The sequence below is a fragment of the Pongo pygmaeus genome, chromosome 13 (assembly GCF_028885625.2).
Source record: "Pongo pygmaeus isolate AG05252 chromosome 13, NHGRI_mPonPyg2-v2.0_pri, whole genome shotgun sequence".
In the NCBI taxonomy this organism is placed as follows: Eukaryota; Metazoa; Chordata; class Mammalia; order Primates; family Hominidae; genus Pongo; species Pongo pygmaeus.
In genome coordinates, this window is record NC_072386.2 from 50,671,860 (window position 1) to 50,696,624 (window position 24,765).

Here is a 24,765-nt window from a genome sequence, read left to right on the forward strand (position 1 = left end):
ATGTGCAAACACAACAAATGAGGGGCTTTTTTCCCCCTTTTCTAGGAGAGCTGTTTCTTATTTACTGCCACATCAGTAGCTTTACCAGCCGTTGCACTTGCATCGTTAGTCTAAAATTAAATGCCTAGGATGTCTGAAAAGGGCTTGGAAACAGAGTCTGCTGATCACACTTTGAGAACCACAGCTCTGTTCCAAACAGTAATCCCCCAAAGGCAAAAGGGCTCGGCCAAAAGACACTATAGCAGAGACTGAACTCTTCTGACTGCTGGCCCCTGTGCTTTGAAAGAATCCCAATGCCTTCTGAGAGATTGTCGAATTCATTTCCTCTACAAGAAGGTGGAGAAAAAGCCAGAAATAGACGAGAGGGTATCCTGGTAAATAACAGTACTCATGGGTCATAGTCATTCCCTAGGCCCCAAACCGCTGAAGACTCCCAGCTGCACCATGTAAGGAAATGGCACTTTTAGCAAAACCGTCCTGAACAAGATCGCTTTTCAACGTGCGACGTCCGTGCTCAAAATGAAGCAAGAGCTGTATTTCTGAACTTCTGTTTTAGAGAACATCAACCTATTCATCTTATGGTTTTCAGCAATAACTGCAGGGGAAGTTGGTGAAATCTCAGATGTTTGCAGAAGAGCCCTTCTATGCCCTGCTCCCTCGGAGATGACAAAATACGCCAGTTTAACAGGCCTCCATTCAAAGAAAATTCCTGTAGTTTACAAACTGCCCAGAGGCTGTTTAAAATACAGTTATGTTCTTAACAGTGTTAGAAAAATAAAGGGGAAAAAAATCACTTAAGAGAATAATAGCTAATACTGCTAATGTTCTTTGACTGCAAACTATATGTCAGACTGTTAACTTTTTCATTTCATCCTCACAACCACCAGTTTACAGATGAGCTTCAGAGGGTTAATCTGCATAGCCAAGGTTGCCCAAGTGGAGGATACAGGGCTCAGGCAGTCTTAACCCACAGCCTGCATTCTCCATCTCAACCTAAGGGAGGCTTCTTATAATTACGTGATCTAAAGCATGATATAGATGAATGCAGAGAAACTTTGATATTGAGATCAATAAATCCAGTCCATGGCTGGCTAAAACAGTCCTAGTATCTGTGTCTAACCAGGAGCTCATGTTAGATAAAGACTTCACTTAATTGTGGGACCACACCTAAAATATACCACAGTGAAATTGTAACTCCAAGTATGAAAATGTTCTCACTTTACACAAAAAGCTTTTTTTGTGGCTTTTTAAAACCCACCCTTCTGAGGAAATGAATAACCTAATTTATATTAAAATATGAAACAAAGAAAAGTAACTAATTCCTGACCCCCTTCTTCTCAGAAAAACAAAGAATAATGAATTCATTGTTACACAATAATGACCCTACCTTTCCAAAACTATAACCTCTCTTGCTTTCAATCACTGTTGACCAAGTAAAACCCTACAGATTGTTTAGAGCTGTCTAACAGCTGCCTCGGTTTGGCATGTGTTTGTTGGTATTGACCCAGGCAGTACTAGCGTGAAAGGAATGACCCTGTCTCTGAAACTCCAACCTGGCTCACTCACTCAATTAAAAGATCCGTCAGTAATCGCTACTCACACAGACAAGATCAGAAAAAAATGGAGCATTCGGCAATGCAAGCTAGAAAATAAGATTACTTTTTCACAATACTCTTTAATCATGAATTATCTGAAGTTCCACCTATCTGTCTAATAATGTTTTTAAAATTAGTCCTCAGGAAAAAATGACTTCAAAACTGAAAATTTAAAGGCTCCAGTCAATTTCCTTTTGCCTCACAGTTTTTCTCTCAACAGATAAAGAAAAATCCATAGTAACAAGATAACATTTCATGCATTTACACATTTTCTCCTATAGACATCTACAGCCTTCAGAAAGTATATTATTTGTAGTCATGCCCATCTGACATTTTCCATTTTACTCAAAAGATTTTATGGTTTGGTATTACAGCAATATACAAATTTGACAGCTTGCAATACGATCTAGTCCCTGTAGCAAATCATTCTGACAGTTAAGTACTATACAGCTACTAATGTACTTTTTTTTTTTTTGCACTACACTTATTTAAAAACCTTACAAAGTTGGAGACATATATATGTTGAAATCCTGAAGAACATTATCTTAATGGTATTACATAATTTTATACTGGCCGTATTAAATAATAGGACACCATATACCATACCACAACCGTGTCATCTGTAGTATAGTATCTCTTACTCCTCCTTTAGGATAGTTCACTACTCAAAGCACATTTTGTGCACATTAACACTACTGATTACTGTTTAAGCAATAAGTTTTCTCATCATTGTCAATGTTTATTATTTTCTTAGAACTTCTCTGTCTTTAAAAATACCTAAGCCTGTGAATAAATCGGTACATGAGTTAATGTGGAACATAATGACTTTTTCTGATTGCCTTTACAACACTACTTCTTTTCTTTTAGCATGATGAAAGATAATCAATATCTCTTTACATTTCCTAAAATGCATTAACAGAGGCCCTGTCAAATACAACCTTGATTCTTTCAGAAAGAAAGCCAAGTTGCTCACGAACATTGCTGTAACATTAACTAAATAGAACGAGTGATCTTACAGCACAAGAGGCAGACCCTATCTCTATCTCTCAATAATTCTATTTTTAGTATTCAGCATATCTGATAACACGAGTCAGTTACCAAGAGAACATGCGCCTTCGTCTAACAAACAGGAAGTGTGATTGTATTTTCTCCCCCTTGATTCAACTCTTGAGATGGAATGCCACAGTGAAACCACTCTATTTTCAGAATTGATATACCTTTCAAAACTATAATCTTTGGCTTCCAGGTTCACTATTATTTGCCTTCAGGTACAAATTTTCAAGTGTACAGAGGCTTCTAAGCAGAATAGTATGGTCTCAGCCAGATACGGAAAGGCTTGTAGCTCAGTCATCATTGCAGTGTAAATTCTTTTTCAAAGTAATGTTCTTCACTCAGAGAACACTTGTGCCTGTGCTTTGTTCACTTGTCAAATACAAATCAGAGGTCATCGAATGCCCAGGGGCAAATTCTGCTATTCCAAAATTCATTTCTCCCTCTATTTGGTTGCAGAAATAGGATTTCAAATGTAAAAGTCCTAGAAAGGTCTAAAGATATAGAAACCAAAGGCACTGTGCTACACTACTGTGAGGACGGATGCATTTGTGACCAATGAACAATGCCAAGTTTTTTGTGTGTGTTTGTTTGTTTGTTTGTTTTTTGAGACGTAGTCTTGCTCTGTCGCCAGGATGGAGTGCAGTGGCGCGATCTCGGTTCACTGCAACTTCCGCCTCCCAGGTTCAAGCAATTCTCCTGCCACAGGCTCCCAAGCAGCTGGGACTACAAGCATGTACCACCCACACCCGGCTAATTTTTGTATTTTTAGTAGAGATGGGGTTTCACCATGTTGGCCAGGATGTTCTTAATGCTAAGTTTTTTAAGCAATGACAGCAATCAGAACAGACATCCACTGCATTGAAAGATGTGATTTAATATTTAAATATTCATACAACAGTCCTATTTGAAAACTTTATCTCCAAATAGAGTATTTAAAACTAATAGTTGCATTTAGGGTCTGCTACAACTTCCTAAGATTTCTTAAAACCCACAAACCTGCTTTGCTGGCTTATTTACAAAAATACCACAGATCTTTAATTAATTTAAGCTGCAGGAAGTGATCAATGTATACAATAAACATTCATGGTAAACATACAGCAACTACCAGAAATCCATACTTTTTAACTCCTTTTGCTAGATTTTTAAAATGTCCTTCCCTTAAATTTTATAATCAAATCTAAGATTTTTACAGTGATCTGTCTCCAAACCCCACCGCCTTCTTCCTTCTGTGTGATACCATAAAAACGTCATTTGTTTACTCTAAAGTCCCATCCTTAATTCTTCTTCCTGATCATTTTTATATTGTAAAAACAAAATAGGCCATTCTGTCTTAATGTGTGTTTTATATATCTCTATGTTCCCTTGTTTTTGTCTGTGCACAATTTTGTTCTTCTTCCAGAGATTCAGTTATGACTACAGCCAATCAATCATACTAGTAGAGAAAACAAGACAGAAAGAAGAAAAGGAAAAAATTCTGAATAAATTCTAAATCTATACCACCTGGGGTCAATTTTTTTCTTTCAGTCTTCAGGCACACCAATCACCTGTGACTTCACACAACTCCCTAGATGGGCTATGGGGAGAAGGAAATGTCCTCAGTAGCCTCCTATTGTCCTACAAAGTGCCAATCCTCACATATTCTTTTGGTGAACAGAGAAGGTGCTGCAGGGCACAGGGAAGGGGTTTGCAGTAATAGGACTTGCCACAAGGATAACTTTTCCCATACAGGAAAGTCATTCAGAAGCAAAGCAATTTATTCTAATGGGCAGGTAATAAAAATACTACATAATATAAAACCTGCATTAAATATCAGAAGAATGCTGAAGCTGACAGGGAAACTGGTTCTCCCTTTTGGATATGACAGTCTTTAACCCATTCAGCTAACTTTTCATTTCTTAAGATTTGTTAGCATTTTCATTTCTTCCCTTTAACAGGATGACTCTACTTAATAACCCAGTAGTTTTGGATAGCAACCTGTAGCATTTTTTTTTAGCTGGGGCAGCAATTACTTTAATAATTACACAAAAGTGAAATATTGTTAAAGAAAAGGAAAGAAAGAACAAATTTAATTGGATGGAGACCACTATAGCCAAACTTATTTTTCATTAAAATGTTTTAGGTTTTTAAAAGTCAATTATTAAAGTATTTAAAATTGGACACAGAAATAAAATAGAATGTCTTGAAAATAAGTCTAATGTCATCATTGTTGTCCATTTAATTGTATGATGAACAAAGGCCACACCTGTGACATTACCAAGCAAGGTGGCTGGATGAGCTAAAGGATCTCCATGAAGCACACACCATTTTAGGATCAATAAATCCACAGAAGAGCACCAAAAGGCTTGTTTTCCATTTGTTGTCATTTTTTAAAAACTGGCCATTATACGTAAGAGGAAAAATCTGCTCAAGTAAACAAATCCTTTCCTGTATCCTCCACAAAATTCTCCTTGCACGAATAATTTAACAGAGGAGCTTTTCAAAAGCTGTAGGTTGAAGCTCTGAATAAACGACTAACAACAGTGTTACCAAAATATTCAAATACCTCTGCATAAATTCCAGTATTTCATATTCTAGAAAGACTGCTAATAATGAGCATTTTAAAAATAAACAGCCTTCATATAATGGAAGACATTTTAAACTTATGTTTGCCCACCAGTCATTCTATTAGCCTCTTGCAGTTACTAGCTTCATACTAGTGTTGTTTATTACTTATTCAGAAAAACTCTAACTTGCCCCAAGGGACAGCAGCTCTTTTTCTACAGCTAAATGAAAAACTAAACTAAAAAATTGTCCTTTGGAATTCAACACTTTGAATGCATCAGGAGCAGCACTTTCAATGCTCTATTGTCATCCCTTGGGCTAAAGCACCCCATTGTACAACAATCTCTCGCTCGCTCACTCACTCGTGCTCGCTTGCTCTCTCTCTCTCTCTCTCTCTCTCTCTCTGCAGGTGTGGCCAGAGCTCTGGTTAGGCACTAGAGAAGGGAGGTGGTAGTTTAAGAGAAACATAAGGAACTGGTGCAGCAGCACCACCTGGTGGGTACTGAAGAGATGCAGCCCTTTGCTGCTGCTTCAGGGATGAACCACTTGTCCACTCATTTTCAATCCCCAGCTGACCAGAAGTTCCAAGATCAGAATTTTCAACCAACAAGATGAGTACTGCATGCATGTTTCATAGGCTCTCTGGAGTACTGCTGGGCTCTACAATTTAATCATATGTCCCCTGTGATGCAGATAAGTAAAGTAATGCCTTGCTTTAGAGCAGTATGCAGAGATGTGTGTGAATTCTCTGTTACATTTAAAGGAGAAACCGTGGAAAGGCAAAGGCCATTTATTATTGTCTGATCGCACTCCTCCAGCCACAGTCATTATAAGCCTGACGCGCAAATAATGAATAACGATTTGCTGTCTTTTATTCATTTCATAAATATTTACTCAGTGACTACTATGTGCATATACACATACATCATAGAATTTTAATCTTAGGTGAAACTTGATTAGTATTCAATTTGGTTGTTCAATTTCTATAAGAACAGGTAATGTTAAATTGCTAAATCAGATTATATAATTAATAAGTATATAGTAGCTAATATGCACATGTTACCAGGCTTTATTGCTTTGCTAACAAAAAAGAAATTTGGATTTGAAAAAAGAAAAAAACCCAGGTTTGTTTTTAAAAACATTTAACAATTTCTGTTCTGTCAGTCTTGAATTCAGTTCTTCCAACCAAGATATTCTCTAAAAATGACAAATATTGAAAATGTTCTCTTCCTGTCTATATCTTCACTGTAGACCCGTGGGTTCTTAAATGAGGGTGATTTTGCCTCCCAGGGGATAGCTGGCAAAGCCTGCTTGGTGAAGGCTGCTGGAATCCTATGATGCACACGACAGTCCTCCACAACGAAGAATTATCTACTCTAAAATGTCAATAATGCCAAGGTTGACAGAACAAAAACAAAAACTGTGTCTTATTCAAAAATGTATACTACATGGCAAGACAAGTGATAATTGGTGAAATAAATTGATTATGACATCTAAATAATTCTTATTATTTTCCAGTTGTATGAACAGGAAGGCAGAGTGGACAGTCTAGAGTTCAGAAAAGGAATGCCCACAGCTCCAGAAAAAATATTGAAACTGACACTAGCAGACACATATATATTTATGAAATAGGCAGAATAAAATAGCTTACCTGGACTTACTTTGGCCTGGATGAAATACCACACAAAACTACTCTGCTTTCCTGCCGGCCATGAACTTGTTAGATTACCATTTAAACTTCAGAAGAATGCCTATGTCAGGAAAGTGTACCCTTAACACGACATACAGGCAGAGCATCCTATTCCCTGGAAAGGTGCATTTCATTCCCCACATAAGTAAACTGTATTATTCAAAACTATCCTCTCTGAGTCTGATCACCATGGAACATCAATGAAGACTGGGGCACAGACACTGGACTGCAGTGGACTCACAAGGGTGATGATTCCTTCCTAAGGACTCTTGGTGAAAAAGAATCCAGACTTCCAGTCATTGCCCCTGTCAAACTATTACAAACTTAGACATTCTTCCCCCCAAATGAAGTTGCTCCTCGTATTTATTCCACTAAAGATAACTACTATAAGCATTTTGATGAGGATCATTCTAAGAAACTTTCCATAAATATAACATAATATGAAAAATCATCTGGTCAAGAGGGTGCTATTTTCATCCAAAAATATTTCACAGATCTCAGTTTACATCTGTAACCATAGTTCTATGTTATCATTTGAATAGACTTTTGGTGATGTGACATTCAGTTAAGACATGCTCTTTTAAAGGTACCGATTGCTTAAGGAAGGAAATGTTCCATGAGAAATGTGATATGCACGATCAAGATGAAGCACAGCATTGTGAGGAAAGCGACAAGCTTCACCATCTTTAGTTGCAATTATGATATTTCTAGATATAACACCCTGGATGTGGATGAAATAATCCTGCTGCCCTTCCCTGCTGTTCTCTCAAAAACCCTTTGGGACTGATGTGGGTAATGTTAAATCTTTAAGGAAGCACTTATGGACTAGAGAAGCCAAGACATAGGCCTGTGGAGGCAACCTCAAGAGCAATGACTACTCCTTCTAAGGGTCACTGCACTGGTAACAACACAGAAACAAAGGTGATTTTAAAAGGTGGTGTAGAATTTTGACAAATATCTATTACTTTTATAATCAGAAAAAAATATTAAAATGTTAACATTTGTTAATATTTGTCACACCAAACATTAAATTATTTAACATGTGATAGTTCAACTTTTTTTTGGATATCATGTCTTATAGTCCTAATTCTTACAAACGTTTTGTTTTTTGGTGTTTTTTTTTGTTTGTTTGTTTGTTTGTTTGTTTTTTGGTAATCTGGGTATAAGATTTCAAGCTTTCCTATGGAAGTCCAGGAGCTGAAGAATTATACTCTCTTCTTACTTCTTCTGACAGTCACTGTGACCTTTAGAGGGCCATTTAAATGGCCCACTAATTTCCATCTTAGATTACAAAACTTCCAACTACCACATGCTGAGGAAACTAGGCCCAACACTCACATCAGCTACAGTAATCATCAGTTCCGTGAAAGGCCCACATATTTCTTAGTGAAGTGAAATTCTTGATGGACGTATGATGGCAAATAACAGTGATCACTTTCACTTCTCGGAAAACAAAATACAGCAGAATAGATTGTGAGTTCCTATAAGAGAGGCCCAGAGACGGCACACCCAGCTCACCATTGGGGAAAAGAGCAGTGGGAAAACAAGCAACAGTCAAGAAGAAAGAGTCATAGTGACGGTGCCTGAAATGCTGTACAGTGGAAAGACCTTCAGTGGAAAATAACAAGGACTCAGGAAATTCTAGAGTTTTAAGTCTACCTGTAAGACGTGCTCCAATATATTAAGGTCATGCAATTGAACTTTGGGGAAAGTTCTAATTACGTATGGAATATAAGGGCCTAAACTAACGATCTGTTGGCTCATAATTGAATAAAACTACAAAGTTATTTCAATGTTAAAGACAATAAAGGCCTATATTTTCAATGAAAAATGCGGTTAACAGAAACCAATGGGAAGATTTTTACACAGTTTCTGAACAAGCCAGAGAGTTTGGCATATTAAGCGACTTGTACCTATGCAAGAGTGAGAAAATATCTTCGTAAAAATAAAAGCTTCTTTATTTCTCTGTGTGTCTCTTCTTGGTGAAGAGATAATGAAATTAGGTTAGATATATTTTGCTAGGTTAAGACCAACCAAAGAGAGTCAAGAGAAAAATCTAAACAATTTAAATAGAGTTAGATGGCTCAGCTCCAGTACTGACAAATCTTACCAGATAACCTATAGTTTGAAAGTTCACATTAATTCAGGAAATGTATTACTATCTTTTTCCTCATTTCAGACAGAAATTGAGGAAGGTTATATGCAGACTTACAATATAACAGGAAAAGAATTTGTAAGAATAAATAAATTTAGGCTAAAGGAAAATAAGGGTAGAAAAATAAAAGAAAGCTAGGAAAAAATATACCTTGGGAATGTGTGCATTAATGGAAAAATTCAGAACTTGAAATTAACACTAATTTATGAGGTAAAAAAGAAGCTTTGCCACTCACCAATTTTAACCTCTGTAAAGGTATTCTGCCTACATCTATTTGTGTCCTTTCTGGGACATTAGTGAATCGAACTTCTGGGACTGCAACGGCACACATGACATGGGCCCACCTACAGGAAAGGAGACATTAAACATAAACAAAAGTTCCCTAAACTTACATACTTCAACTTGGTGATGCCAGTTCTCACAGATGGGAAATACCCAGATGAGCAAGAAAGCCAAAAGCCTAAATCCATTACAAACAGATTCTGAACTGTAAACCTGAATGATACCTGGACAGACTCAGTACCACAGCTGCCCAACAACATTGTGCCATGAAGAGCTGATAAAGGCCCAGGACTCTATCCTATTAACGTGCATATATTTTTCTACACTTGATCTGCAAAATACTGAAATGTGGGTTTCTTATTTCATTTGGTGCTGGAATATGCATGTATGTGCTTAATGTACTTACGCTAATCAATATGTGGCAAAAGATTAGTTCAATTAATAAAAGGTATGAACTGGGTATAGCACACAACCTTTTAAAATAATACAAATGTCACGAAGCAAACTTGTTTAAATAGCAAAAGTTTTCCAAAAGAGTTAATGCTAATCTTTAATTAAATTGTTTCTTGCTGCAAACTTACTATAATCAATGAAACCCAGAGACAAAAAGAAATGTAATTTACCTCATACCTTAGTTTTCTACTTTTTTCACCTTCGGAAAAATGACAACTTTCCCATTAATACTATTAAATGTCTCATAAATGTTATATCCCAAAATAAAGAATCACGAGGTTTGAAGAGATCTTGAAAGAATTGTCAAATCCATCAACCTATTTTTAAGCCAAAGCATATTTACTTCACTCAAACAGCATCAGACTCTATCCTGTCTTTCAAGACCACAGGAAGAGAGAACAAGTATCGATCCCACCAGGGCATTCTTCCACATTGAAATAAATACTATCATTCTATAGAAAACACTATTTCTTTTTGTTGTGGTCCAAGCATAGGAAGAGAACTTCTTATCACCTGTGTTTTTACAAGAACCACCTAAACCATCTCACAGTATGGCATCCAGTGCAATATCCAAGAACTAGTGAAGACTTTTAGTATAGTGCGAATCATATCAACCAGGACTATGGAAGAACATCTTCTTTCAAAAATTAAGCAAACCCTACAGTTCCTTACAACAAATTTTATTAATGTGATAACAATAAATACCTTCACTCCTCCTTCCCAGCAATCAGAAACATGTGCACATGTAAAGAATTATGCTAAATCCACCATTACATTACACCGGGAGTCCTAACTCCAGTGCCCAGGGGGCCAGGCGGAATGTAAGCAAATACATATACACTAGGAAGTCATGGTGAACTGAGGAGTACCTACCCCACTGACACTGGGTTCTATCCCAACTTGTTATTACTGCCTTATAGGGATATACAATCATTTTCAATTAAAGATGAAAATCTGGATTTTTATGTAAAAATATCTCAATTTTAAAATTTTAGATGCAATTTATAAAATGGTGCACGGGTCCAACAAAACATATCTTGGACATGAATCTGGCCCTCAAGTGCCAGCCTGCAAAATCTGACCAGGTTATTTTGACATGTCTCTATTCCAGCGGACCCTGTAATATGCTTTGGCCCCATTTTCAATATTAAAACCTGGTCATGAAAAAAAAAATAAAATCCATGCAGAACAGTCATAAAAACTAGACTGCCTTCCTTTTATGTTCACTTATGACTCTCTTTCAAGACTCTCTTCAGATTCTCCACCTGATCCCTTTAAATCTTAATATCAATGTTTTCTCCCTATCTTTTCTAATTTAGTACACATACATTCTCATAAATTTGCTAATGTAAAAAGTAAATGGTTTTGTTTTATTGTCATTGCTATGACTGATTTATCTGAAGATCATGGTTGCACTTGCTCAGGTATGCCCTGTTTTTAACAGACCAATAGCATTCATCATATTAAACACCAGATTTCTAATGGCACCTGGATGATATGGGCTACCTTCATTTTTAAAACTCTGTGAGTAAAAGAGGGGTTATTTTTCATGGTGTCAAATACAAAGAACAGAAGCATAACTTGGACTACTCTTGCCCTGCCGAGATGAGAGTGCAAACAGTAGAAATCTCTGAAGCACAGAATTCCAACCTCAGATCTGAGCAGCAAAAGCTTTGAAACCACTTGTACAATGAGAGGTAAAGCGAACTGTCATCCAAAGGTTCTAGAACGGAGAAAGAAAAATAATGAAATTCAACACAATTAATGTATTACTTACTTATTGTTCTTCGTTTGCTTAAGAGCACCTCCTCTCAAATTGCAGAGACAGCATTCCTGGGGGGGGGAAAGAAAATACCACATGAAGACCAGACCCACATAACAAAAGTCATTACCATTCATCTAAATATTCCCAGAGATCCTGATTTTTCATTCTAAAATTAAAACCATCGGGAATTACATGAAGGTCTATCTCTGAAAAGTTCAAAAAGAAAGATAGAGGAGGAGGAAATGGTAGAGGTACACTCCTCAAATTTCAGGGTATAAAATTCTCCCAGAGGGAACCATCATGAAATGAACCTGGTATAATTTTAAATTGACACTGTCATCAAAGGAAAGCTGTGACACAGAGAACCTAGCAGTCCAGAGAACCTAGTCCACATACCTAGTATGTGCAAGAATTCTAGAGCAGAGAATGCACACACAACGGTGTAGCCTTGTGCTCTGCGAATTCACTCCTGGATACAGGGCAGCTAGTGAATCGAATCTGGGTAGGCTTTTTTCTAATACAAGGATAAGCAACAGGCTATTTTTAAACGATACTCTTTTCACCAAAGTAACACTTGGGCCTCACTCTTTCTGCGGGCAAATAGTGTTATAAAAAGTGTCCTGATCAACCCCAGCTATCTGGCCCGAGAAAACAGCACCAAGAAACGTTTTGCTTTATCCTTCCCACATAAGCTTAACATTTCAGCACTCTTATGTGTCTTAGCTTAGAATATAATTTTCTACTCCAAGATGACTCCAATTGCTACAAATATAGATTTTATTAGTTATTTCTCACTACACTCTCATGAAAAAGACCAGGAAAAGGAGGACCAGAGAGCAGTGCACTGCCTTCTCTTGACCTAAATTGTTTGAAGCTTGTCCTCTCAATTTTCTGCATTAATACATTTTTTAGATCGGTAGAAGTTATTTGGAGTTTTTTCCTCCAAAGTTTATATACGAAACCTCTTTACCTTGTCCACTAAAGTGATGTCTCGTAACAAATTTTGACAATTTTGCCTAGTTTTACAAGGAATCCATCTAACCGATCTACTATTAATGAGGTGTGAAACTTCATAGCTTTTACTTTTCTGAGGAAAACAATACCAAAACAACTGGAAAGAATTATATATCTGTATAACTTTTGTTAGGCAGTAATAAATGCAAACAACTAGAAATGTCCAACAGGTTTGTGTGTCTGAAAAGTCTCTGTACATCTATATGAAAATTCCTGCATTCAGAGTAGTAAAAGATACACTGTGTATATTGATTTGAATCCATTATAAACCCAGCTCGAGGAAATAACAACTCAATGAAGAATTTTCTCTATCCATACCACAAAGCCATATCCTAGAGGCCTTTGGAATAACTGGTTTTGATTAATCACACCAAGAAAGCAAAATTTCACAATCCAAATACTGAAAATGAGAACTCTGGTAGTTCATTTTATAAGTTCTCAATTTTAGGTATTTTTCCAGTAATTTAACACACTTTCTACAGAGAAAGAGGGGGTGAGAAAGAAAATGAATGAATGAAAAAGGAAACAAAACTTGAGGTCAAGTGCTTTCGTTGTATACATGAAGACATTAGTTTCAAAGTGGGAATGCAGCAAAGAGTTGTGGACTGTGAAGCACTCAGGCTCTAAGAGAATTAGATGTCTGATTAACGAAAGTAGCAGTGAGAAGCCTAAAGGGACAAGTTAGGAAAGTTAAATACAGCGCAGCAGCATGGAAGCTGCTCAAAAGCACCTGATTAGGGTCATTAACAGGTACACATGTTCTAGAGCACTAATCTAATAAGAGGAAAAAGTCTTCTAAAATACAATGTGTAGGCTCAAGATTTTAAATGGAGTTTAAGATTCTCCACCATCACAAGAAGATATTCACTCTTCCTAGCCTCCCCTCCAAGTCACAGAATCTAATAGACAATTCCAAGTCCTTGGTTCACCTGACCTCTTAGCACCATACAACACTGTTGATCCTTCCTGAAAGATTTTCTCCCTGTGGTTTCCATGACCCTTAGATTCCTCATTGTCCTCCTGCACCTCTAGCTGACCCTCAGCTTCCTTTAACAGGCTTCTCTTTCACTATCCTCAAACGCTGGAATTTCTGTAATAGGCCCTATTACTTCTCTCTCCACACATGCCTGCTGAGCATCTGATCCTCTACCCTGATTCTGATCACTCTCCATAGGCCAATGGCTCACACCTTAATTCCCTGAGGTGTCTGACTGACAGTGCCACAGGTATCTCAAACACACATGCAAAACTGAACTCATATCTTCTTCTCCAGCCTATACTCCCCGACTGTTTTCCATCAGTGGTGCCTACCATCCATTCTAGCTCATATTGGAGGACATATTTTTCCTCTCATCCTTTAGATCCAATCAACTGAGTTCTGTCAATCCCACCTCCAAATCCATCCCATTCTCCCCATCATCACCGCCATCACTTTCGCTGGTAGCCCCGGTATCCTTCACCAGACCTAAACTATTGCAATAGCCACCCAGAGCTACTCTGAACCCCATGAGAGAAGGTTTTTAATGCTTCTCAGTACTTAATATGGCCTCAGAGGGCTAGAATCATCAGGTCTTGGTCTTGGCCAGCCTCACTGTGTTTAGACACCTCAAGGACCTCCATGAGGTTCCTTCTTTCCTAAACACTTTAGAGCCAGCCTGCGCCACTCATCAATAATTAAACTAAACACATTCTTGAAATCTCAACCTAAATGTTACTCCCTCAAACAAGAACCCCCAATCCCCTGGCTCAGGTACTTCTATCTCAGGCATTCCCACTGACACTTTGACTGATACTCCCCTTTTATTAGCTTTATTACTCTTGCAACTATTTGTTGCATGCTATCTGCTGCCCTCACTAAACTGTAAACTCACTGAGTGCTATTGGAATATCTGTCAGGTTAATTGCTCTTACTCTATTATGATATCCAGTAGAGAGTATACCCTTAATATGAGTTTGTTAAATAAATAACAAAACATGGCAAAACAGGGAAGAGTGAAAATCTTGAAAATTAACAAAGGATTAATAAAATGCAAAGACCATTTTCACATACTGGGACTTTCTAAGGAAAGTATGCTGCAAGCTTTAGTGAGTTGACAAAGTTATTTTTGCCATGATTTACTTGAGAAATCTTATTTCTTTGTAAAGAACAAAAATATTCATGGCCAGGTACACTCATAAGTTATTTATATGATATCACAGTTTCTGTTCTATTCTCCCAATTTTGAAAAAAAAAAAAGTAGGAAACAATGAAAGTCATGTCAAATTACATCATTTGTTTGACTCAATGTCCCTCAGAGGGTCAAACTAGTTGATCTGGTAAAAACATAAAGATGCCAACCTGTCCATTCATTCATTTGTAGTTTCATTACATGGCTATGTTTAAAGCCCAGTAGAAAACATATCAGATAAGACAATTTTTAACCTTTCTTTCCTTTTTTAAATAGTACTTTACTGTCAGAGAACAGAATTGATAACTCTAAAAATTAACAGATTAACTCTCACTCAAAAAGCAGCCCAAGTTTTCTTAAGAATCTACCATGTCTGATACATGTAAGGCACTACACAAAACAGAGTAATTGTACCTGTATCATTTTCCTTCAAATCTTTCAATGAAAGAATTTAAGGAGAAGGTAGGAAAGTGCTAGAGTATCCATCAAGACACTGAGTCATTAAACTTGATATCAAGAATAAAAATTAGAAGAACAGAGACATGTATTAAAAGCCTAATGCATTCCAGGTACCATGCCAAAAATTTCATATACTTCACCTCCCTTCTTTATCACAAACTTATTAGGTAATTTATTATTTCACTTAATAGATAAACAAACTCAGATTCAAAAGATTAAGTGGTATTCCTAAAATCATCCAACCCAATGGTTATCAAACTTTTTCTGTAAATGACTAGATATTTACTAGTTTACACTTTGCACAACTATAGAGTAGTTGTAATCACTCAACTCTGCCGCTGGAGGAAAATATTTAAACTACTGGTTGTGCCTATATGCCAACAACATTGTTATTTACAGAAATAGGCAGTGGGCTAGATCAGGACCATGGGTTAAAGCGTTCCAAAATCTGATCCAATCAGCAAGGAGAACAATTGAGATTCAAACTTATGTCTGCCTAATCCAAATGTCCACGCACCTTTTCTCTAGCATCTTCTGCCCCAAAGCATAAGGCAAGGCATAAGGTATCAAAGTAGAGTGCAAAAATAAACAAGAAGCAATGCCTGCCCTGTGAAGTTCACAACTGACAAGAAGAAAGTTCCTGTATGTACCTAAACAAACCATGAAGATGATACTGGTAGAGGCATTACTAAGTCTCCATTTGCTCATTTCCATAAATAATCAAGAACTCCTTTTCAAAACACAATCCCTGCAAAAGAACCCTTATCATAAAAAATTGTGTTACCCGGCAGCATATAACAATTTGTGTTCCTATTTGTTTCATTAATCTAGCTAGTAAAACATCTCATTGGTATAACATCATTAAATTTTCCCCACTTTATCCTTCCAAGTAACGATACCATTTAAAACAAACCAACATTTTAGTTATGCTGTGCAATATAACCTCAGGCTAAATGAATCAAATTTAACTGAGAGGAAGAACAGTGAAAGTGGAGAGCCATGACATATCACAGTGTTTAATATAGTGCAGATGGCCAGGTTCAAATAAAAGTTCTGCCATTTATTACTCTTATGACTGTGATCAGTTACTCAACCTCTGTGCCTCAGATACTTTATCTGTAGAGAAAAAAAACAGTACTTCCCTTAATTAGTTAATGTATGTAAAACATTCCCTAAGCACACACTAAATACAAAAGGTACAGTAGTTAAACATGCACAAGATTAACTGTGGTTCTAGATAACATAAATATAACATTGTCAGTGCATAATCTCAGTGTAGCTGTTTAGTGGGAAACAAAAAATATGTATCTGTGATGAATAATCCTCTTGAGGTGCAAAAAGCAAGAAATAGAAATGGAGAGAAAAGAAAACTCTCCAGGAACTCAAAGTCCAGGCAACTGTGGTCTAAACAGCAAAAGATATTCCATAGTTCTTAAAAGTTGCCAGCTCAACCATGAAAGGCAGGCAGATCTTTAGAATCTCCACAGCGCCCAGATAACAGACCCTGCAGAAGGGAAAGTCCTAATCCCATCCTCAAAACACCTGAAATCTGAGTGGACTTAATCAAACTAAAGCTGCAATAAAGCACATGCCCAGCTCAAATACAAATCAGATTGACTTCACCCCACTGTAGGAACCTAAGAGAAAAAGCAGCACACCGTTTCTGGAAATAATAATATTCATTTCAGTCATCATAGACAAAATGTCTAGCACACAATCAAAAAAGTACAAGATATACTAAAAAGCAAAAAAAAAATTTATGATCAAGATAGGAAAGAATAAAATGTTGATTTCATTCAACAGATTGAGAAGCAAACGGGAATTGGCAGAGTAAAAGTTTAATGACTATAGAGACAAATGAATAGGAAGTACAGTCGACCCTCAGTATCCAAGGGAGATTGGTTCCAAGACCCCTCACAGATACCAAAATCCAGAAATGCTGAAGTCCTTTATATAAAACAGCTTAGTATCTGCATTAACCCATGCATATCCTCCTGTATATTTTAAATCATCTCTAGATTACTTATAATACTTAATACAATGTAAATGATATGTAAATTGTTACACTATATCAATTAGGAAATAATGACAAGAAAAAAAAGTCTGTACATGTTGAGTACAGACACAACCCATTATAGGCCTAACTGCATTTCTTTTCCACAGTTGGTTGAATCCACATATCCACCCATGGATACAGAGGGCCATATGTATAGGATTGAAAGACAAAAAGAGAGTTTTAAAAACCAATACAGATCTACGGGAAAAAAAAAAAAAAAACTACTCAATTTATGTATAATTGGAGTACTAAAAGGTGAAAAAAGAGAAAAGGGGTGATAATATTGGAAGAGGTATTGACAGAAAATTTTCCACAACTGATAAAAGGTATCAACCCACAGATCAAAAAACTGCAGCAAACTCTAAACAGATAAATATAAATAAAACATACCTGGCTACATAGCAATCAAAATTCTAGAAACCAAATAAAAAGAACATACCTTAAAATCAGAGAAAAAAAAAGCCACATTTAGTAAACAACTATATGAGTTACATGTGACATCTAACCTGAAATCGTGAAGGCAAACAGGCAATGGAATAATATCTATTAAATACTACAAGAAAAAGCTGCCAGCCTAAAAGTCTACTTCCCAAGAAAACAACCTTTAAAAAAAAAGGAAAAATAGAAACACTCTCAGTGTGATAAAAATCTAACAGAATTTGTCCCCAGGAGATCCACATCATAACAAATGCCAAAATAAAGTTCTTCAGAATGAGGAAAATGAAATCACACATTACCAAGGATCAGCAGGAAGGAATGAAGAACTCCAAAAATACCTGGGTAAATATAAAATCATTTTTTAGTACCTTCAACATACAGACACACAGACACATACACACACACAGTGGGATAGAGAGAGAGGGAGAGAGGAAGGGAAGGAGGGAGGGAAAGAGAGACAGAGGGAGGGAGGGAGGGAAGGAAAGGGAAAGAGAGAATGAACAAATTTCATTAAAAGACAAATGCTTAAAACAAAAATAATAACACTGTGTAGTATATGAAGAAGTAAAATGTAAGATAAGACCACAAATCAAAGGGAAGTGCTAATGAAGTTATACTGTTTTAAGAGTCTTACACTTTTCATGAAGTAGGATATTATTTGAAGGCAGAGTGTGCTCATTCAAAACTGTAAATTGTAATTTTTGGCAACCACTTATAACAAAGGCCTCTAAAAATTTCCCAATATTGAATTTTAAGAAACATAAGCTCACAATCAAAACTCAAAAAAACACAAGAAATATGGTTCTATCAGCTAAAATTAATAGTGGAATTAGATGCAAAATGATCTGAGCCACAAAATGTAAAATACATAGAGTTGACCCATGAACAATGTAAGCTTGAACTGCATGGGGCCATTTATATATAGACTCTGCCACCCCTGAGACAGCTGGGCCAACCCCTCATCCTCTTCCTTCTCAGCCTACTCAACATGAAGATAACAAGGATGAAGACCTTTATGATGATCCACTCTACTTAATGAATAAATATATTTTCTCTTCCTTATGATTTTCTTAATAACATTTTCTTTTCTCTAGCATACGTTATTGTAAAAATACAGCGTATAATAAATATAACATATAAATTGTGTGTTAATTGTGTTATATCAGTAAGGCTTCCAGTAAACAATAAGCTATTAGTAGTTAGGTATTGGGGGAGTCCAAAGTTATATGCAGATTTTCAGCTGAACTGGGGGGTCTGCACCTCTAACCTCCATGTTGGTCAAGGGTCAGCTGTATTTTAATAAGTTTTTAAAATAAATAAGTATATTAAAAATATAAAAAAGAGACTCTAAATGACAAATCATATTTTTAGAAATCAACCATATAGAATTCTACAAAAAAAATTGAAATTAGACATATAAATAATATGTTGAATAGCAGGTTACTCCTAAGAACAGAATTAGAGAGCAGAAAGACAGAGCTGAATAAATAACCAAAACCTCATACCAAAAACTATTCAATAACAGTATTCAAAATGTCCAGATCCAACTGAATGGGGTGTGTGTTTATGTGTTATGTCCCTAACTCATAAAAATATACTCCAATTGATTTACAGACCTAAACTTAAAAACAGAACAGACCTATAAAAGTATTATAAGAAAATATAGGCAAATATACTGATGAAGTTAGGACAAATATGGCTCCTTAAGAAGACATTTAAAAGAAAAAAGATACATATCAAAATTTAAAAATCATAAAGAATAAAATACAACATAATTAACATAAAATAACACAAAAATACTCCCAATACATATATCAAAAACTGTTTTCTGGAAAATATTTTTTAAAGCCCACAGTTACAAAAAATATGTAAAAAGTTCAATGGCTCTTCATTGCCAGTAAGCACATGAAAAGAAAACCAACCTCAAGAATAAAGAAAATGAAAAAGGAAAAGAATGAGATCTAACCTTACATTTTAAATCAGAATATATCTAGTTTGGGGGGCATATAAGCTGTTATGATGGTTATGGAGAAGAATTTAACGTTGTCCATTAAAATTTAAATGCACAGAAATAATGACTCAGCAGGCTGACTTCTTGCAATCTACCCTAAACATTTAAATCTACGGAGAAGGACTATATAATGACTATAATTTCATTTCTGTTTATAATGGAGAAAATAGTTACCTCTGGTGGGAACTGGAATTATCAGAAGCCTAAATTTTATTTGTAATGTCCAAATTTTTATAATAAAGCTTAAAATTTCAAACAGTAATGAAAACGACATGGTAAATCCATAGCCACTGGGATACTAAGAATTAAAAAAAGTAGTATGAAGGGAAAACACTAAGAAAAGTTAAATAAATTTTGATATCATTTGGGTCCCTTACAGCAAGCCATAACACTAGATTATAATACACAGAAAAGAGTTGAAAGGCCAATTGACAAAACAGCTTAAGTAGCTTTCTGTAAAAAATGAAATTTGAGATTTTGAGAGTGTTGGAAATGGGAGACTTTCCTGATAATATCTAGTTCCTTTGTATTAAAGAAAGCAAACCCACAGACACACACACAAAGAAATTAACCTTTTTACAAGAAACGTGCAATTTAAAATTAATGTGACTGTGGGTATTTATATCTTTTTTCTATTTTCTTTTAATTAGATGAAAATTTAAAATGGCACCTATGATCTCTTCTAGACTCTTTCAGTGTACTATAACTTCTTTCCAATCTAACCTATGGTGATATCAAAACTGTTCATCCTTACAGAACAAAATAAATAAATAAAATCAAACAGTCTGTGCTCATTGCCAGCCTTGTTTTATGTTTAATGAGCATGCCTTTTCCAGGAACAATAACACCCAGTAAAAAATGACTCACTATTACAAAGGTCTGGATATACTGCTAGTCAGCCAATGTTCCCTAAAACAAAACAAAAAATATATACACTAAAATGCCTGTTGTAACACGATTACTCTATAAGGCAGCTGTTATTTCTGCCTCCAAAGAACAGCATTTAAAAAGCCATTCTGCTGTATATTTTTTTTCCTCAGGGTGGCTAAAAGATAAATGAAAAAATATAAAATCTGATCACATTCTGAACAGTTTTGTACTTTTCCTGATGAGGTCCCTTTTGCTCACCTAATACCACTGACAAAATCCCCTTTTAACAATGCCAGGTATTTTTAAAATTTGGTTTCATAAAAAATCACCACTGAGATGAAGAGTTAGCATAGCAATTCATAACATGGAATGATTTCTTTATGGCTCAGTTATTAAACCATGGAAAAGAGTATTTATAATCAAAATGCTGACACAACATTGACAATGGTGAGAACAGCATTGTTATAATATGGCTATCACAGTTGTTCATTATTTGCAGCCGAGGGAAATCATGTTCCAATGTCTCTTCTATAAAACATCAGTTAAAGAAATGCCAATACCAACATTCTCAAGCTGCGTTGTAGGAAGCTCTCATTTTAGTAGCATATCCATAAGTGCCACTAAAGCCAATTTTCAGTGTCGTAGAAAAATAATTAGATTGAAGTACCCCCACAAACACACCCTCATTTATCTCACATGTTCATAACAGAAACGCAAAACCATAAAATAGGGCTCTCTGAGCTGGGAAAACAGAGTAATTAATCACATTAACAGAAAACCTGTGCTGATCAGCAAGACATGGGAGAACCATTTCTGGATATGTGGCTCATTATCAGGGCTGGAGAGAAGACAGGATCTCTCATCGAAGAACAGAGCTGGTATGAGTTCTGAGTGATTATATAATTGAATGACAAGTGTCCTGCAGTACCTTTTAAATGGAAATTCCACAAATTTGCAAATCCAAAATTCACCTCTAATGAATTTTGTACTGGCAAATAAGTTCTCTCACTTAGTGAAAACATTCATTCATTAATTCAACAAATATTAATCACCATGATGTGCCCTAGACCCTGAGCAACAGCAGTGAATGACAAAGATCCTGCCCTCACAGTTGACTTATATCGGGGGGTGTTGCAGACAAATCTTTTAAGTGAAGTAGGCTTGTATTCTAACCAACTGAAAATATTGAGAAAGTTATAATATACAAACTGAATTTTCACTCAGTATTTTTTGCATTATAGAAATTTAGTTTTTCTTCATCTAATTTACAACACTAACCAAGTAAACTTACTACATTTTATCTATTTAAATATCAGCAGATAACAATTTACATAAAAGAGAACAGAAGAACAGAAAATCATGTTGTTTGTTTCAAAATACATTTTTTTCCTGGATTTATCCTCCTAATGGCATTGTTTACAATGGTATGAAAATTAATTTGAGGTGTTCAGAGCACCGCTCTGGTGCCTATGTTACAAGCCAGGCACATATTAAGTGGCAAGAAGCATGTAAGACTGGTCAGAAGTACTCTACATGGAGCTTACGACATTTACATAATAGTATTTCCAGGATCCTGAGCAAAGACTCCAAGATGAACATACATCTTCACTTTGTTAACATTATACAACATTTGGTTTTCAAATAAAAACCCAGCGGGCTTATTCTTTCTTCCCAGCATGACCACTGACAACAAACAGCAAAGTATTTGATTTCAAATACCTAGAAATAAATTTAACCAAGAAGGTGAAAGACCACTATAAGAGAAACTATAAAAAAATGAAGAAAGAAACTGAAGGAGATACAAATAAATGGGAAAACATCCCAAGCTCATGGACTGGAAGAATTAACATTGTTACAATGACAGTATTACCCAAGGCAATCTACAGATTCAACGCAATCCCTATCAAAACACCAATGACACTCTTCACAGAAATAGAAAAAAATAACCCTAACATTTGTATGGAACCACAAATGATCCCAAATAGCCAAAGCAATCTTAAGCAAATATCAAAGCTAGAGGCGTCACACTACTAGACATCAAAATATACTACAAAGCTGTAGTAACCCACAACAGCATGGAACTGGCATAAAAACAGACACATACATCAAGGGAACAGAATAGAGAGCCCAGAAATCAACCCACATATCTACAGTCATATGATTGTGGACAAAGGTGCCATGAACACTCATCAGGGAATTGACAGTCTCTTCAATGAATAGTGCCGGAAAAATTGGATATCCATATGCAGAAGAATGAAACTAGATTCCCACTTCTCACCCTATACAAAAATCAACTTAAAATGAATCAAAGACCTAAATCTAAGATCTGAAACAATAAAACTATGAGAAGAAAACATAAGGGAAACACTTCAGGACATTGGTCTGGGAAATGATTTTATGAATTAAAACCTCAAAAGCAAAGGCAACAAAAGCAAAAATAAACAAATGGGATATATCAAACGAAAAAGCTTCTGCATAGCAAACGAAATAATAGAGTGAAAAGAAAAACTACAGAATGGGAAAAAATATTTGCAAACTATTCATCTGAAAAAGAGGATTAATATCTGGAATACACAAGGAACTCAAACATCTCAACAGAAAAAAAATAAAATAAAAATCTGATTTAAGAATGGGCAAATGGCCAGGCATGGTAGCTCATGCCTATAATCCTAGCACTTCGAGAGGCCAAGGCGGGAGGATCACTTGAGCCCGAGAGTTCAAGACCAGCCTGGGCAACATGGCAAAACCTCATCTCTACTAAAAATACAAAAACTTAGCTGGGTGGTAGCATGTACCTGTAGTCCCAGCTACTTGGGAGGCAAAGGTGGGAGGATCACATGAGCTCAGGAAGTAGAGAATACAGTGAGCTGAGAGAGCACCACTAAACTCCAGCCTGGGCAATGGAAGTGAGACCCTGTCTCAAAAACAAACAAAAACAAAGAAACAAAGAATGGGCAAACGATCTGAACATACATTTCACAAAATACATACAAATGGAAAACAAATATACAAAAAGAAAGGGTAAACATCACCAGGGAAATGTAAATCAAAACCACATTGAGTTATCCGTTCACCCCAGTGAGAATGCGTATTATTAAAATGACAAAAAGTAACAAAATACTGGTAAGGACGTGGAGAAAAAGGAACTCTTATCACTGTTGGTGGGAATGTAAACTAGTAAAGCCACCATGGAGAACAGTATGAAGTTTCTTCAAAAAACTACAAATAGAACTACCACATGATACAGCAATACCACTACTGGGAATTTATCCAAAGGAAAAGAAATCATTGTATCAAAGAGACATATATGCCCCCTCTATGTTTACTGTAGCACTGTTGAAAATAGCTAAGATATGGAATCAACCTAAGTATCCAACGAAAGATGAATAAAGCAAATGTGGCATGTATACACCATGGAATACTATTCAGCCATAAAAAGAAAGAAATCCTGTCATTTGCAACAACATGGAAGGAACTGGAGGACATTAAGTGAAATAAGCCAGGAACAGAAAATTAAACACTGCATATTCTCGCTTATATGTGGATACTGAAACAAGTTGATCCCATAGAAGTAAAAAGTAAAACGATACTAGAGGCTGAGAAGGATAGACAGAAAGGAGGAATTGGGAGAGATGTGTTAAAAGATAAAAAATTACAGCTAGATAGGACTAAGTTCTATATTTCTGTGTTCTATACCAGTGTAGGATGACTATAGCTAACAATAACATACAATTTCATATAGCTAGAGGAGGTATTGCATGTTCCCAACATCAAGAAATGATAAATGTTTGAGATGATGGATATGTTAATTGCCCTGATCACTATACATTGTATGTACTGAAACACCACTGTGTACCCCATGAATATGTACAATTATGTATTTCAAAAACAATTTTTTAAAAAAAGCAACACTCAGATTGAGAGACCAACTGATGCCCCAACACCACCACCAAAAAAAAAAAAGTACATGATTTCTTCATCATGTCACTGAATTAATTTTTGCCACTCAAGAGAAATGCCTGCACTGCAGTTTTTCCACACTCTTCCTGGGGGATCTCTCTCCTCATTGCAAAAGAGATGTGCCTTGCAGCCCAGTGACCTCCAGGCACGCACAGCCTGGTGTGTAGTACAGTATGTTAGGCTCCCTATAATGTCACTCATTATTCTTCTTGACTTTACTTGTGCTTTCTAGTTGAAGCACTAAAGATTAATGAG

General features: G+C 36.0%; 1 protein-coding gene across 13 annotated transcripts in view; it reads right to left on the reverse strand.

The window, feature by feature from the left end:
• KDM4C (lysine demethylase 4C) overlaps positions 1–24,765 on the reverse strand; it is a 451,156-nt gene that overhangs the window by 117,538 nt on the left and 308,853 nt on the right. For all 13 annotated transcript variants that reach the window (XM_063649534.1, XM_063649532.1, XM_054502416.2 and 10 more), the window contains 2 exons: positions 11,547–11,602; positions 9,270–9,378 (listed from right to left, as the gene is read on the reverse strand). In XM_063649534.1, coding sequence (XP_063505604.1) covers positions 9,270–9,378; positions 11,547–11,602 — 165 coding nt within the window. The remainder of the gene's footprint in view (positions 1–9,269; positions 9,379–11,546; positions 11,603–24,765) is intronic.